The 16679-nt window shown below is 43.8% G+C and overlaps 1 protein-coding gene across 9 annotated transcripts in view; it reads left to right on the plus strand.

Annotated features, from left to right (window-relative positions):
* The window catches only part of LOC121292423 (1-phosphatidylinositol 4,5-bisphosphate phosphodiesterase beta-4), a 451886-nt gene that overhangs the window by 297935 nt on the left and 137272 nt on the right, over positions 1-16679 (plus strand). For 8 of the 9 annotated variants that reach the window (XM_041214297.1, XM_041214305.1, XM_041214363.1 and 5 more), the window contains 7 exons: positions 3343-3422; positions 3531-3615; positions 4169-4259; positions 6659-6754; positions 6863-6883; positions 10275-10378; positions 12721-12756. In XM_041214297.1, the coding sequence (XP_041070231.1) occupies positions 3343-3422; positions 3531-3615; positions 4169-4259; positions 6659-6754; positions 6863-6883; positions 10275-10378; positions 12721-12756 (513 nt within the window). The remainder of the gene's footprint in view (positions 1-3342; positions 3423-3530; positions 3616-4168; positions 4260-6658; positions 6755-6862; positions 6884-10274; positions 10379-12720; positions 12757-16679) is intronic. The other variant, XM_041214373.1, reaches the window with a different exon arrangement.

The following is a 16679-nucleotide window of genomic DNA, read 5'->3' on the forward strand; positions in this document are numbered from 1 at the left end:
GCTGCGGAATCAGTACTCCTGCATGTCGAACAACAATTTGAAGAAGCACTGACAGTGACAAGGACACAGAGTGTACTCTGGGTGGGGGACTCCAATGTCCACTGCTGAGAGTAGCTCAGTAGAACCATCACTGCATAAGGACATAGCTGCTAGACTGCCTGTAGCAGGTGGAGTAGGAACCAACAAGAGGGAAAACCTATTTTACCTTGTTGTCACCAATCTATCTGTCACAGATGCATCTGCCCATGACAGTATTGGTAGGAGTGATCACCGCACAGTCCTTTTGGAGATGAAGTCCCACCTTCAGATTGAGGATACCCTCCATTGTGCTATGTGGCATTATCACTATACTAGATTGGATAGATTTCAAATATATGTGGCAAAGCATAACTGGGCATCCATCAGGTGCTGTGGGCCATCGGTAGCAGCAGAATTGTACACAGCCACAATCTATAACCCCATGGCCCTGCATACCCCTCACTCTAACATTACCATCAAGCTAGGGGATCAACCCTGGTTCAAAGAAGAGTGCAGCAGGGCTTTCCAGGAGCAGCACCAGGCATACCTGAAAATGAGGTGTCAGCCTGGTGAAGCTCCAACACAAGACTAGTTACATGTCAAACAGTGGAAGCAGCATGCAATAGACAGAGCTAAATGATCCCAAAACCAGTGGATCAGATCTAAGCTCTGCAGTCCTGCCACATCCAGTCGTGAATGGTGGTGGACAATTAAACAACACACTGGAGGAGGAGGCTGTACAAATATCCCCATCCTCAATGATGGTGGAGCCCAGCTCATTAGTGTAAAAGATAAGGCTGAAGCAGTTGCAACGATCTTCAGCCAGAAATGCGGGATGACTGTTTCATCTTGGCCTCCTCCTGAGGTCCCCAGCACCACAAATTCTTTAGCCATTCCATTCACACCACGTGATATCAAGAAACGGCTGAAGGTGCTAGATATTGCAAAGGCTATGGGCCCTGACAACATTCCAGCAATAGTACTGAAGACTTGTGCTCCAGAACTAGCCACATCTCTGGCCTAACTGTTCCAGTACAGCTACAACACTGGCATCAATCTGGCATGTGGAAAATTGCTCGTGTGTCCTGTCCACAAGAAGCAGACAAATTCAACCCAGCCAGTTACTGCCCCATCAGTCTACTCTCTATCATCAGCAAAGTGATGGAAGGGGTCATCGACAGTGCTATCAAGCAGCACCTACTCAGGAATAACCATTCTGACAGGGCCACTTGGCTCCTGACCTTATTACAGCCTTGGTCCAAGTATCAACAGAAGAGCTAAACTCAAGGTGAGATGAGAGTGACTGCCCTTGACATCAAGGCAGCATTTGACTGAGTGTGACATCAAGGAGCCCAAGCAAAACTGCAATCAATGGGAATTAGGGGAAAACTCTCTGCTAGTTGGAGTCATAGCACAAAGAAAGATGATTGTCAATCATCTCAGCCCTGGGATATCGCTGCACGGCTTCCTCAGAGTAGTGTCCTCGGCCCAATCATCTTCAGCTGCTTCATCAATGACCTTCCCTCCATCGTAAGGTCAGGAGTGGGGACGTTCGCTGATGATTGCACAATGTTCAGCACCATTTGCAATTCCTCAGATACTGAAGCAGTCCATGTCCATATGCAGAAAGGTGTGAACAACATTCTGGCTTGGGCTGATAAATGGCAAGTAACATTCACTCCACACAAATGTCAGGAAATAACCATCTCCAACAAGAGAGAATCTTAACCACCTCCCCTTGACATTTCATTGGCATTATCATCCCTGAATCCGCCACTATCAACAAACTAGAGGTTACCATGGACCAGAAACTGAACTGGACCAACCATATAAATACTGTGGCTACAAGAGCAGGTCAGAGGCTGGGAATCTGCGGAGAGTAACTCTCCACCTGACTCCCCAAAGCCTGTCCACCATCTACAAGACACAAGTCAGGAGCAGGAGTGCAGCTCCAGCAATACTCATGAATAATGACACCATCCAGGACAAAGCAGCCCACTTGATTAGCACCCCATCTACACCCTTCAATGTACATTCCCTCCACCACCGGTGCAGTGCCAGCAGTATGTACCATCTACAAGGTGCACTGCAGGAACTTATCAAGTCTCCTTCGGCAGTACCTTCCAAACCCGTGACCTCTACCACCAAGAAGGACAAGGGTAGCACATGCAAGGGAACACCACCACCAGCAAGTCTCCCTCCAAGCCACACACCATCCTGACTCGGAACTATATCGCTGTTCCTTCACTGTCTGGATCAAAATCCTGGAACTCCTTCCTTAACAGCACGATGGGTGTTCCTACAACAGATGGACTGCAGCAGTTCAAGAAGCTGTTTCACCGCCACCTTCTCAGGGGCAATTAGGGATGGGCAATAAGTGCTGGTCTAGCCAGTGACGTTCATATCCTGTGAACAAATAAATTTTAAAAAGAGTTATGGGATCAGGAGCAGGCCATTTAGTCCCTCAAGCCTGTTCTGCCATTCAGTGAGATCGTGGCTGAGCTGCAACCTATCTCCATGTGCCTCCCTACATTCCATATTCCTTGATACCTTTGGTATCGATCTCAGTTTGAAAATTAACAATTGATCTAACATCAGTTGCCTTTTGCATAAGGGAGTCCTAGCTTTTTGACCTTGTGGAACTTTACTGCCCAACTAGCAGAAATAGTTTCTCTCAGTCCACCCTGTCTTTTCCGCTAGATGTAATAAACTTCGATCAAATGACTCCTTACTTAACCTTCTAATTCCTAGCAAATCCAACCCTAGTTTACGTAAAATCTCCTCAATAATTTAGCCACTCGAATCCTGGCGTTTGACCCAGTTGAAGGAACAGCGATGTACTTCCAGGGCAGGAATGTTGTGTGGCCTAAAGGGGAATTTGCACTGCGTGGTGTTCCCATGTGCCTGCTGCCCTTGCTCTTCTCTAGGGTTTAGAGGTCGCAGGTTTGGAAGGCAATGCCAAGGTAAGAAGTCATTCACACCCCTGCCTCTTGTCTTTATTTTTTTACGTGCTGTGGCCAGTGTGGGGTGGATTATTTTGTCCTGAGGTTCCTTTTAAGATGTGCTGGCAGCCAATAATGCTGATGGATCTGTGTAAATTTTGCAGTTGTTGTTGGCTGACATCCGCCCCAAAGGATTGACGGTTGCAATGCAATTATTGCAGGATTGACAATTGATGACCGGGGAATAAACACAGTCGAATTGTATTTATTCCTCTTTATGCTGAAAGAAAACCTCGAAGCTTTAGTCACTGTCGCTTGTGAAAAGTCAGTGATTGTATTAACCTTATTTCAAATTCTATTGATGCTGCCATTCTGGTTTCAGGATGTAATTCAGGCTATCAAAGAAACAGCATTTGTGACATCTGATTACCCTGTTATCCTTTCATTTGAAAATCATTGCAGGTAAGGTCTCATATAAAGTTTAATAAATAGTTCTCAGCAATTATATTAATGCTGTAAAGTTCTGTGGACCAGGAGATACAACTATGCCAAATTATTCCTGTTTTACAGTAAACCCCAGCAGTACAAGATGGCCAAATACTGTGAGGAAATATTTGGAGAGCTTTTACTGAAGCAACCCCAGGAGCTCCATGTAGTATGATTGCTATTTTTATGTACATATATTTTTTAAAAGCAATTCAAATTAAAACCTATTACAAAATACTGAAGTGGACATACGCAAACCTATTCAGCCTGTCTACTGAGGCTCAGTGGGTAATCCTCTCACCTCTGAGTCAAGCGATTCCAGATTCAAGTCCCACTCCAGGACTTAAGCACAAAAATCAAGGCTAACACCCCGGTGCAGTACTGAAGGAGTGCCGCAGTGTCGGTGGTGCTACCTTTCAGAAGAGAAGTGAAACCAAGGGCACCGCCTGCCCTCCCAGGTTTTCAAAGGTGAGCAGGGGAGTCTCTCCCTGATGTCCTGACAAATATCTATCCCACAACCAACACCACAAAATAAACAGACGATCTGGTCATTATCATGTTGGTGTTTGTGGGAGTTTGCTGTGCACAAATTGGCTGCTGCGTTTCCTGCATTACACCAGTGACTACACTTCAAAAGCACTTAATTGTCTATAAAGTTCTTTGGGATGCCCTGCAGCTATGAAAGGCACTATATAAATGCAAGTCCTTTTATTGCTTTACAGCTTGAAGCTGGCCGACCTCTGCCGTCCCCGAATGACCTGAAAAGAAAAATACTCATCAAAAATAAACGATTAAAACCTGAAGTAGAGTCAAGTAAGTTTGGAAAACTAAGATCTGAAAAACGCCAATTAGATGATTGAGTAAACGCAGTGTAGAATAGATGTTTGTATTGGTGAATACAAGCAGCTTTCAGTTCTTTAAAACAGAAGAGCTCCCAATCTGCTGGAGGAAACCAAACAGTGATGAACAAAATCTGAAGTATTAAATCTCAGCGAATTAATTAGTATCTTATAGAAATACTCCCTACAGAACGTGCTTACCCAGCAGGATTTGTGCATTGGTGTTAAAGATTCTCCAGAACTACAGCTGGAATTTTCCAGCGCTGCCCATCCCCCCCTCCCACCCCTGGCCCCACCCCCTGCCCCTGGCCCCACCCCCGCCCTGCCTCCAGCCCCACCTCCCTCCCTGCCCCCACAGTGGGGCCGGCGAGCCATTGAAATCCCCGTTCACATCGGCGGAACCAGAAGATCCCACCTGGCGTGAGGGGCTGGAAAATTCCGGCCTACGTAACAGCCTCGAGCCTGTGAGCGACGTTTAAGTATCAACATGTCTGGGAGGAGCACTAAGAATGGAATTCCTTCCACTGATATTTTGGTTACAAAAAAATGGTTTCAATTTAAAACAAAAAGACATCAAACTTTTAACCCACACCAGACTCTTCATTGAAATTATTGACTGGAGGAATTTTACCCCCCACCTCGCCAGATTGTTGAGAATTGGCTTTTGCTCAGTCTTATTGTGATCCAGATATTTACTAAAAGACATAACGGGCAGAATCTTTCATTAAGAGTGCGGGGGGTGGGCGATACCCGCTGAGACGTAAAATGATGTGCGATGACGTCGGGCGTGCGTCCCGACATCACCGCGTGCCATCACGGTATTTCATTCAGCAGGTGCGTGCTGGAGTTGGCTGTGCGCCCGCCAAAGTGTTAAGGGCTTATTCAGGCTGTTAAGAAATTAATTAAAGCCCTTAACAATGCTGCCCGTCAACCTTCAGGTTGGGGGGCAGACAAAAAGTCCAAGCTGCCTTCACATTTTTCAGGAAACCTCATCCACGGGTGGGATGAGATTCCCTGAAGATTTTATGAAATAAATAAATAATTTTTCACACCTTTACAAACATGTCTCAACTCATGTGACACAGTCACATGAGGGGACATGTTTGAATAAATTTTTAATTGGATTCTGTCATGACTTTATTATACATTCAATCAGCTCCGTACCTCAGGGAGATTGAGGTGTTCTTTTGTGCGCATGCGCGAAAGAGCACAGACCCCGACTCTCCCTCCTTCCCCCGCCGCACAGATAACGCTGAGCGCTACTGGTCGCGCATTACGCTCGGCGGGCCTTAATTGGCCCACCCACGTAAAATGGCAGCGCGCATCTAATCGCGGGCGGCGATCGGTTCCACACCCAGCCCGCCCGCCATAGGAAAAATCCTGGCCATAATATCTTTCGTGTTTAATGGGTTTGTTTGGTGTCTCACTGAGCAGCCTGAAGGCTTGTGTGGTTGAAGGTTAAGTGGTTTATTAACAACTCATAACTATATACAGCTCCAAGGTACCATCTTTATGCTGGTTTCTGTTAGGCGACCTACTGTGCTTAGTCCACTATTGTGTGACTCTCTCTCTACATCACACTGTGGGCAGTACTGTTCTCCAGTCCCACATTAACCCTTGCTATGCCAAACACCTTTACACTACTTCTTTTAAATATTAAAAAGATCATTAATTTTAAAATTGTATTCTTGTTACCATTTTGAACGTTGCTCTTTGTAGAGAGGGTGCTAGCGACTTATTGGCTTAATAGACCTGTTGTTGCAGCATCATACTTCACTGTATTTGGACAGTAACACAAGCTGGGAACTGAATACCTGTGGAATGGGAAAGGGCAAAGTTGCATACATCACACACAAAAACAGGCAAATGTATCTTGTTATGCGACACTTAAACTGCCTGGACGATCAAACTCTAAAATTGTGATCCAGTTTTAACACTTACTTGGCGTTTTAATGTCACTTTATTTTAGGAAAATTAAAATTTTCTATTTGTATAGCTTTTGTTTTCCTGCTCTTAATCTGCTCTACTTTCAATTGAGTGATCTAGCTGAAGCATATGAAAAGGCATCATTTGCTGCAGAGGCATTTCAACAAATTTCACAAGAGTTGACCAACCAACCCTTTTACAGTTAGTAAAGTGGACTAGCAGTGCAGGAGGTTGTTGTGAATTAAACTTAGAGACAAAACAACTTCTTTGAAAGATGCTGCAAAGTGAAACCCATGCGAGGACATCTCATCTAAGGCCCAACCACCGCTGTTTGTGCAACAGCGCACGAGCGGCCACTGTAATGTAAACTTCAAAAAGGTTCAGTGAAAGATGAATTTCATCAGTTAACCATTAACCTAACGTCTTACAAATCAATTTTGATTTTAGAACAACTTGAAACTTTTAAAAGGCTGATGGAAGGTGGAGAAGCATCCAGTCCAGCTAGTATGTTGGAAGATGAAAATGAGGAAGAAACGGAAAATGGTAACTGCGTTTCGGAAAGTTGGCATTTATTATTTTTTAAAAATAATTATTGTCCATGAGAACAGTTAGTTTGAATGGTTGTAATTTTTTCTTGTCCTACATTTCTAGCTGACCTATCTCCGAATTCTGGTAAGATAAGTAGCTGTGGATAAATAACTGGGCCTAGTAAAAACTGATTTGTTCCTATCTTCTAATAGTCTTAGAAGTGCTTAGCAAACTTTTTGAAGGTGACACATTATGAAGCACTTAACTGTCTCGGGCTTAGCAAGTCTGAAATTCACGCAAGTTATTTCAGTGACTACGGAGAAAGCATGTTACCAGTCTTTTCAGAGAGAATGAAATCTTCACAGAAATGGCCACACATAATCAAGTAATGTTAAGAACTTAAACTTAACATTAAGAACTAAAACTGGACCTAATTTTGATATCTATTTGACGTTTTAGTATGTGCTTAATTTTTTCAAACCTCTAAACTCTCTCTCGGACTTGTTTTCTCTGTAAACACTCTGACTTAATCTAATTGATTAATCTAACTGCACCATTTTACTGTCGTATGAGTTTCTGCATTGTAGTGGTCGATCTGAATGAGGATTTAGGCTGACTTGCCTATATACATGCACTCAAGACTGTAATATGTATATAAGGGATTAAAATTATCCAACCTTTCTGAAATCACTATTTAAAGATGTTGGTGTGCCAAAACTACAGAATGTGTGCAAAACATGTACAAAATATAATTGGACCTACAAGTCAAATTGGCAAACTTGTTTATTCATAATTGTTCTTCAATTACAAATTAAATGGAATGCACTATTTTCATGTTGATCACAATGATAACGACAATAAGTGTTTTTTTAAAAAAAGAGTGAACTACCAACCCCTTTAAAATCTCAAGTACCTTTCAGTGATACTGCACTAAATTAACCACAGTGTGTCAGTCTTGAACTGCTGGAAAGTTTAATCCTCTGCATGTTAGAGGGTGCCGGGATAAGAAATAATCATACGCTCAACTTTTTATGACAGCGTGTTCTTTTCAAAACATTCTGTTATCCAAGTCTTTTAACAGACTAATAAAAATTGCATGCTTGTTCATACAGTTGTACATTACTGAATTGATTGCCTACCAGTGCAGCGATTTTTGACAGAGCAACCGCACTTCATCTTTTTTTTGGGTGCTTTAAGTCACAAAACGTTGTGCTGTTCGGCAGTTATTTTATAACACACCCTAAAATCAGGTAGCTAATATATCTGTTGTTGTAAGTCTATATTGACAAAGTAAAGAATGTGTCAAAGAAAGAGCGCCTTTAATGCCCTTCACTGCCTCGACAACCTCAAAGTGGGCTCCATGCCGACACTAGTCTCTCCACACAGACTGCCATCTGGCTTATTTTTCAGTCAGCATTATTATGCTGGCCTTCATTACTCAATAGAAAGGCCTATCAAGTTTATCAATATATTAAAATAAAATAGGTGAGGTACTGTCAGTGGAAAATAAATTGTCCAGGGCCATACAGTCCTTTGACAACTTAAATAACAATGCAGAAAGGAACAGAAGGAACGGTTTAAAATAAACAGGGAGTGCTAACTAACTGTTCTTAGTGCTGCTTTGAGGATTTCAGCTGCCAACCCTTTACAGCAATCCTAATGCCTTGCCTATGTGCTTTTTTTGGAATGGAGCAGCCTCTTCCAGATCGACTGCCAGTTCTTCCAAGTAATTGCTCCTTCCCAGTTTTGAATGTGTCAAAATGCTGTGCCAGTTGCCTCCTTTTTCGAATTGGCTGTCCTCTGCTCGCTAAAGCTGGGCTTGCGGCTCTCCATCCTGGCAAAGATCAGTCCCTTCTTGACCTCGGGTGAAGGTTGGCTTTCCTCCCTCTTTGGTCTGCAACTCTGTCCAAGCTTTGCACGCACGGCATCTGGAAAAAGATAAGTTTTGTGTTTTGAGGGCAAAGTAGCTTCTGTGGAAGCATTAAACCACCATCATTACTAGCATATTGATCAGCCAGAATTTTCTTCGGTCCCGCCAGCAGGATTCAGTTCTCAGGAATGAGATGCTTCAAAGCCATGCGTCCCTGGGGCTTGCTCACTGGTTGAAAATTATGAAGAAAAAGGGTGTTTCTCTTATTTTTTAAAACAGGAAAATATAGTCCCCCTTCTCTTCCTTCTAGTGAACCCATTTGCCCCATTCCTGATTTTACTAAGGGTGTAATTTTACAGTCCCCTAACAATGGGTTTGAAGGCAGGTGCTTGTACAATGCAGGATGTAGCCTAGCCACCACCTACCAGCCCATGCCTGACCTGTCTGCCATTTTATAGGGCTAGATTGGAGGTGTCAGGCAGCCAGCCTGCCCTTAGGCCTATTGGCCACATAAGTGCCTCATCCTGCTCCCGCCACTATTTTACCCGCAGCAGGGGAAGGCCTATGCCAGGTAGTTAGCCCAGGTGAGCTGGTGTTGGGCAAAGTGGTGAGGAGGACCTCTTTTGTCTCTTGTGCCCATCAGAGGCACCCCATTCTTCCCCCCCCCCCCCCCCCCACCGCCTCCGCCGTCTCATCTCTCCAACCAGGCTCCCTCACCCATCCCACTCCCCTCACTGATACCCTGGACTTACCCTCATTCTGGCTTCCTTGGGAGGCAATGGTGTAGTGGTATTGTCACTAGACTAGTAATCCAGAGACCCAGGGTAATGCTCTGGGGATCCAGGTTCGAATCCCACCACAACAGATGGTGAAATTTGAATTCAGTAAAAAAAAAAATCTAATGGTGACAATGCAACCATTGTAGTTAAAAAAAGAACCCATCCCTTTAGGGAAGGAAATCTGCTCTCCTTATCTGGTCTGGCCTACGTGTGACTCCAGACCCACAGCAATGTGCTTGACTCTTAAATGGTCCAGCAAGCCACTTGGTTCTCGAGGCCAATTAGGGTTGGGCAATAAATGCTGGCCTAGCCAGCGACGCCCCCACCCCATGAATGAATAAAAAAAATCTCCCCATCTTTGGATTGGCTGCAGTCCTAGCAGTGACCACTGATTGAACCTGGCGCTGTTGGAACTGCAGAGTTGCCAGCCAATTGGATCAGCCAGCAGCTCTCAAAGGCGGAACTGCCTCCTCAGAGGGATTGGACACCCTGCCGAGCATTAAGTGGCTGCGGAACAGTCGGTATTCCCGCCAGCTCTTTGGGCGGTGGGATGGGAAACCCCACCATTCGAAAAATCTTGCCCTAAATTTAAGGCCTTTGGTCATTGAGTAGATAATAAGCAGGCAAAGTGGTCTGCAATTGTTTATTTCTGAAGTGGAAAGATGTTTACCAAGACAGTCAAGGCCACTGTTTAAGAGCAGTGGGGATAACACAGATTTTGGTATGCCATAAACAATTTGGAATCTGTAGTGTGGTGTACAGCACCTTAGTTTTTTTTTTTGGATGTGGTGTGTTATAAATTAAAATTACTTTCAGCTTTACTAGTCTTACAGTGACGTCACACTTTGTTTGATTTGGCCAATAATGGTGTTTGTTTCATGTGTAGTTGACCAAAACGAGGAAGCTCATCCTGAGCTGAAATTCAATAGTCAGCTTTCTGCAGATGACATTATTCAAGAGAAAGAGGTGCATATCAACAGTGTGAAGAAGGTTGGTATCTTACTTCTAAATATGAAAGTTTAATGTCTGTTTTTTGCTGTTGTTAGTGCGATTAAACACATACAGGTTTAATTTCCTCTGGTCGTGGATTATTTAAAACGTTTGCAAAAAATGTCTCCATTTGGTACCTGAACACAGTTGTTCACCCTCTTAACAATTACTATAACATGGTGCTCAAGGTAATTTCATGCAAATTGTTAATCTGTAAGTTACAAGAGAAAATGAGCTCTTTGCTATTATGATATTTACCTGAGCTTGTTGGATGTACTGCATCTGATATAATTTTGTTTCAATTCCCGCCCAGTGATGTTTAATGTTGTTGCATAACGGTATTAGCTTAGCTTGGTAGAAAGCAATAACCATAACAGATTACCTGGCTGTTCATTTAATTGCTGTTTCTGAGAGCTTGCTGGGGGCAAATTGGTTCTGCGTTTCCTACATCACAACAGTGGTTGCATGTCAAAGATATGACTTTGTGGCTGGAAAGCACTTTGAACTCATGAAGGGTATTTTATAAATGCCAGTCTTTCTTTTATTCTTGGTACTCAGAACCTCTCGCTGTGAGTGAGTGAGTGGCTTGCTGTGGCCTTCAGAGGTAAATCCAGCACAATTGGTGCTAGGCAAAATGAAAGGGTTTTAAGAGTGATCAGAGTCACTCTTGAATATTCCTTCAGTTCCAAACCCTTTCACCAATATCAGCTGCTCCTAACCGCAGGTATGTCTTATTTATTTCATGCACAGTTACCCCTTGGTGCATTTGAATGCAGTTTATAGGACTGGGGGGCTTTCAATGCCACTACTATTCATTATAGTAATGGATTTAAGCAACCTTGGGAAGTATACACTTGGAAGCGCGCAGATAGGATAGGGAAATGCAAACACAGCCAACAGAAAGTTGCCAGAAACAGTTTCAAACCAGCCCCCCCACCTCCCCAGAAACAAAAATTGGCCAGCATACATCAGAACCTTGTCAATCATGGGCACATTTTTGGGGAAATTTTATGGAGGCGGCGGGGGTCTTGGCGGCTGGCTGAAGAGCTGGCAAGAGACCTGTGTTACCTTCTTTGGGGAAGGCCTGCTGAACCATGAGCCATTTGGGCAATTAACAGGCCATCAGCGGGGCCCTCCATAGGATCAGGAGCCTGGGAGTGGGAAGTCCCACCTGATGTGTGCTGCCGGCCAATCAGAGGCTGGCAGCTCTTTTGCCCAGCAGCGCCACCAAGGACGCAGTGGCTACTGTGGGAAATACACCCACCAGAAGCACAGGATTGCGGAGCAACCCAGGACAGAGGTAACTGATTGGGGGAAGGGAGGGGGTTGATATCATGGGGTAAAACACGCCACCATCCTGCCAGATTAAATCTCTCCCAACTCCAAACAGGGGGGCATAAAATACCACCCTTTGTCACAATGGTGCCCATAGAAGTTTGAAGATATACATATATTAACCAGTTTGCTTAAAAAAATGTGCGTAGATAAATTTTGACCCTGAAGAGAGTTAGCAATGATTTCCAATAGAACCATAAGAGATAGTATTAATACAGTGATGTTTTCTACCCATCAGAGTAATCAATATTTAAAAAGTAAAATATCAATATAATGAGCAAAAAGCAGAATACAACTCAATAAAAAGGAATAATCACAAGGGAAGACATGATTAACATTATGAGTAAAAACTCACAGTACAGGGTGTTTCGTTTGGACGAAAGATTTAAATTTTAGTCATGCAACCAGGGTGATAAAATTTACTACAGAGATAAAAACAAAAAACTGCGGATGCTGGAAATCCAAAACAAAAACAGAATTACCTGGAAAAACTCAGCAGGTCTGGCAGCATCGGCGGAGAAGAAAAGAGTTGACGTTTCGAGTCCTCATGACCCTTCAACAGAACTCGATGAATCCAAGAAGGGGTATTTCACCCCTTCCTTGGATTCACTTAGTTCTGTTGAAGGGTCATGAGGACTTGAAACGTCAACTCTTTTCTTCTCCGCCGATACTGCCAGACCTGCTGAGTTTTTCCAGGTAATTCTGTTTTTGTTTTGTGATAAAATTTACTGTCAATATAAACGACATTTAGAATTAAAATTGAATAGGAACAAGGGTTTTCCAACTTTCTATTCCTCTCAGCAAATTGTTTTCTTTTATTTGATATTTTTACCTGTGATCTGCATAACATACAAACTGCTCGCAGTTACAATTTCTCTGCAAAATAACCAGCAGAGCTGTGAGCATGAATTAATAATGAGTTAAAGGTATTCCAAATCTATTATGAATGTTTAAGTGTTCATTGGTAGGGGATTAAGTGAAAACCAGTTCCTGTTTTTTGTTTGTAGGTAATCGAAGATGCTGAACAGGAAAATAACAAAAAGGTGAGAGCTCTCCTTGTTTGTTCGTCTTATGGGGCAGAATCTTCCAGTCGATGTGCAGGAGGTGGGCCTGACACGCTGACGTGTAAATGATGTGGGATGACGTCAGACATGCAACCCGACGTCATCGCGCAACATCGCGATAGTTCGTTTGGCGGGTGCGCGCTGGAGTTGGCTGTGTGCCCGCTGAAATGTTAAGGGCCTATCAAGACCATTAAGAAATTAATTAAAGTCCTTAAGCAAGCCGCCCGAGCAACCTTAAGGTTGGCGGGGGGGCAGGCGAAAAGCCCAAGCGGCCTTCGCGTTTTTCAGGAAACCTCACCCATGGTGGGATGAGGTTTCCCGAAGCTTTTATAAAACAATTAAATTAATTTCCCCACTTTTCCAAACATGTCCCAACTCATGTAACACAGTCACAGTCACATGAGAGGGCCTGTTTGAATAAATTGTTACATTAGTTATTGAAGTTTTTTATTGTCCATGCACCCTCCCTGAGGCAGCTCTGCACGAAAGAGCAAAGGCCCCGAATCTCCCTCCTCCCCCCTGCCTGCACAGGTAGCGCTGAATGCTACCAACCGCGCATTACGCTGGGCAGGCCTTAATTGGCCCACCCGTGTAAAATGGCGGCGCACAGCCGATCGTGGGCGGCGATCAGCTCCGCGCCCGCTCCCGCCCAGCCCGCCTGCCATAGGAAAAACCCTGGCCATGAAAGTTTAGCATTTTCTTCAAAAAGCACATTCTCTGTAATAATTTGTTTTTACAGTATGCTAGAAGTAGACAGATATCATTGCCGATTAATCATTCATACCCTTTCAATTCTGTCTTGTCTGTCCTCACCCACACCTTTGGCACTGCCAACACAGCTTCTGCTTATCTCCAGGAGTTCGGTATTTTATGGGTGATATGATGTTCTATCTGCCATGTATCTGCTAAGCTCTTTTATCGAGAAGTGTAATTGCCAACATCGGTTTGCCTTTGCCGCTGGCGGCCAGGTCTAAATGCATTTTTGGTTGCTGGTGCCAGAAGCATGTCCTGATTAATTGTGGATACAGATAAAGGCTTTTTAAATCAGTATATGGCAAGTTTTTGTTTGAAAAATTGCCTGCTAGCTTCAAGTTATCATGTAGAACCATAGAAACGATACAGCGCAGAAAGAGGCCATTCAGCCCATTGTGCCTTCATTGGCCAAAAATTTTTAAAAATTTAAAAATCTAGCTGCCCATTTTAATCCACTTTCCAGCACCTGGTTGGAAGCCTTGCATGTTACAGGGCTTTAGGTGCAGATCCAGGTGTCTTTTAAATGAGTTGAGGGTTCCTGCCTCCACCAACAAACCAGGCAGCGAATTCCAAACGCCCACCAACCTTCTAGATAACCAGGAGGCTCTAGGTTTGGCAGTACCGCCCTTTTTATTTGTGGGGGCATGTCTACACTATGCCTGTAGAATCTCGCTTTTGAATACTTCCCACTGGCCTGTCACTGATTTCCCTTCTAGTAGCTGTATCCAGTCCACTTCCACTAGATCACCTCCCAGCTTTGTAAAATTTGCCTTCCCCCAATTTAGAACTTTAACTCCTGTTCTATCGTTATCCTTTTCCATAATTATATTTTATTAAATCTAACTATTATGGTCACTATCTCCAAAATGGTCACCCACTGCTGCTTCTTCTGCTTGCCCAGCTTCATTTCCCAAGACTAAATCTAGAATTGCACTCCCACTTGGGCTTATGACATGCTGGCTAAAAAGGTTTTCTTGAAGGCAGTATAAGAATTTTGCGCTTTCTGTGCCTATTACACTGTTCATAACCCAGTTGATATTAGAATAATTGGAGTCCCCAATTATTATTGCCCTATTTTTTTTGTAGTCAGAAATTTTCCTACATATTTAAACCCTCCCCAGCAACACTAGCAAATCTCCCTGCAAGGACATTCATCCCTGCCCTATTCAGGTGTAGACCGTCCAGCTTGTACAGATCCCACCTTCCCCAGAACCGATCCCGGAATGCCCCAGGAATCTGAAGCCCTCCCTCCTGCACCATCTCTCCAGCCACGCATTCACCTGGTGTAGTCTCCTATTTCCATATTCGCTAGCATGTGGCCTTGGAAGTATTCTGGAGATTACTCCCTTTGAGGTCCTGCTTGCTAATCTCTTTCCTAACTCTCTGAACTCTGCCTGCAGGACCTCATCCCTTTCTCTACCTATATTGTTGGTACCAATGTGAGCCACGACCTCTCACTGTGCAGTCCCCTCACCCTCCAGAATTTTCTGAAACCGCTCGGTGATATCCACACACCAGGGAGGCAACATACCACCCTGGAATCATGTCTGCAACTATAGAGGTGCCTGCCTGTTCCCCTAACTATAGAATCCCCTGCCACTTTTGCTCTCCTCTCTTTTCTGCTCCCTTCCTGCACAACTGAGCCACCCATGGTGCTCTGGCCATGATTCTCACTGCTCTCTTCAGAGGAACCCTCTCCCCCATTGGTACTTAGAACTAAGTACCTATTAGAAAGTGGGATGTCCACAGGTGTCTGCTGCACTACCTGCCTTGCGTTTCTTGTCTGTCTGACGGCCACCCAGTCACTCTCCGCCAGCTCATTCATAAGCTGCGGGATGACTACCTTCTGAAACATGCTATCCACGTAGCTCTCACCCTCATGAATGCTCCTCGGTGACAGTTCCAAGATACGGCGTTTGAGGATTTTTAATTGGTGACACATGCTGCACATGTAGTTGTCTGACAAATGGTTAGTGTCCTGGAGTTCCCACGTGGCACAGGATGTGCACTCGATGGGTATGAGCAGCCCTGCCATCCTTCAAATTATTTGTTTGCTCCACCAATATTGGGACTTAAGTAAATACAATAAAATGTTAATTAACTCTCGCCCTGTCCTCACGCTGATTATTTTTAAATACACGGCTCTCACTGGAACTCTCGCTCTTTCCTCATTCTGGTTTTTTTTCAAAGCCCCGAAGCTCTCGAATTGTCCTCACACCTGTTATTGTTTAAATCCACGATTCTCATTTGAACTCTCGCTCTTTCATCGTTCCAGTTTTTTTTAAAAGCCCAGACTCTCCCTCTGTCCTCATGTTGGTTTATTTTGTGTTGACTTTGTTAAGGATTAAGTGTGTATCTGTGCCTGTGTGTGTGTGTTTGTGTATATATATTATATCCTAGCACCTGGATTGTATTTTTTTGTGTACTGCTTCAGCTATTACAAATCCTTGTTACACCAGAATTGCTATAATTTAAATTTAAGTAAGCCAAAACAGAGCTCCTTAAAACATATCATGAATCATGAGGTGCATGCAATTCACTTTTCATCTAACCCACATGCCATGGGCAATGTCCTTGAACTGACCACTAAGTCTTTTGTTTGATGCATGCATCTGGCTAATCTTCTTTTCTGTTGTGTATTTTTGATGGAATTTGCGTGACAATGTATGCACCATTACATGCCAAGAGGGTAATGGCTCTTTCCAGCCTTGCACCAATGTAATTACATCACCAACCCTTGGGGGATACAGATGAGGACATAGGCTGATTATTCTAATTCTCTCTTTTTCGCTCTCTCTCCCTGTGGAGAGATGTGAATGGTGTACTCACTGCCTTTGTCGCAATACAGCAAAGATTAGTAACCCCTATGTGGGAGGGCTTCCTCTGTCGCATTTGTAGCGAAATAGTAAACTCATTCTTTAGAGAAGTGTGCCAGCAGATCTGAATGCAACTAGATATACTTTTTTGGACAGAGCAGTGAATAATAGGATTAAACAAACCCACTCCTGTCATGATTATTTGTGAGGGTTTCTCCACACCCATCCCTGCCTCTTTCCCAGGGAGGGCAGAGATAATTTAAAAAAATCAGGAATTGAGGGCTTGTCCAACTGAGCTGGCCAAAAAGAAAAGTAAAGACACTGAGATAGCAC

Source organism: Carcharodon carcharias, chromosome 2 (assembly GCF_017639515.1).
Source record: "Carcharodon carcharias isolate sCarCar2 chromosome 2, sCarCar2.pri, whole genome shotgun sequence".
Classification (NCBI taxonomy): domain Eukaryota; kingdom Metazoa; phylum Chordata; class Chondrichthyes; order Lamniformes; family Lamnidae; genus Carcharodon; species Carcharodon carcharias.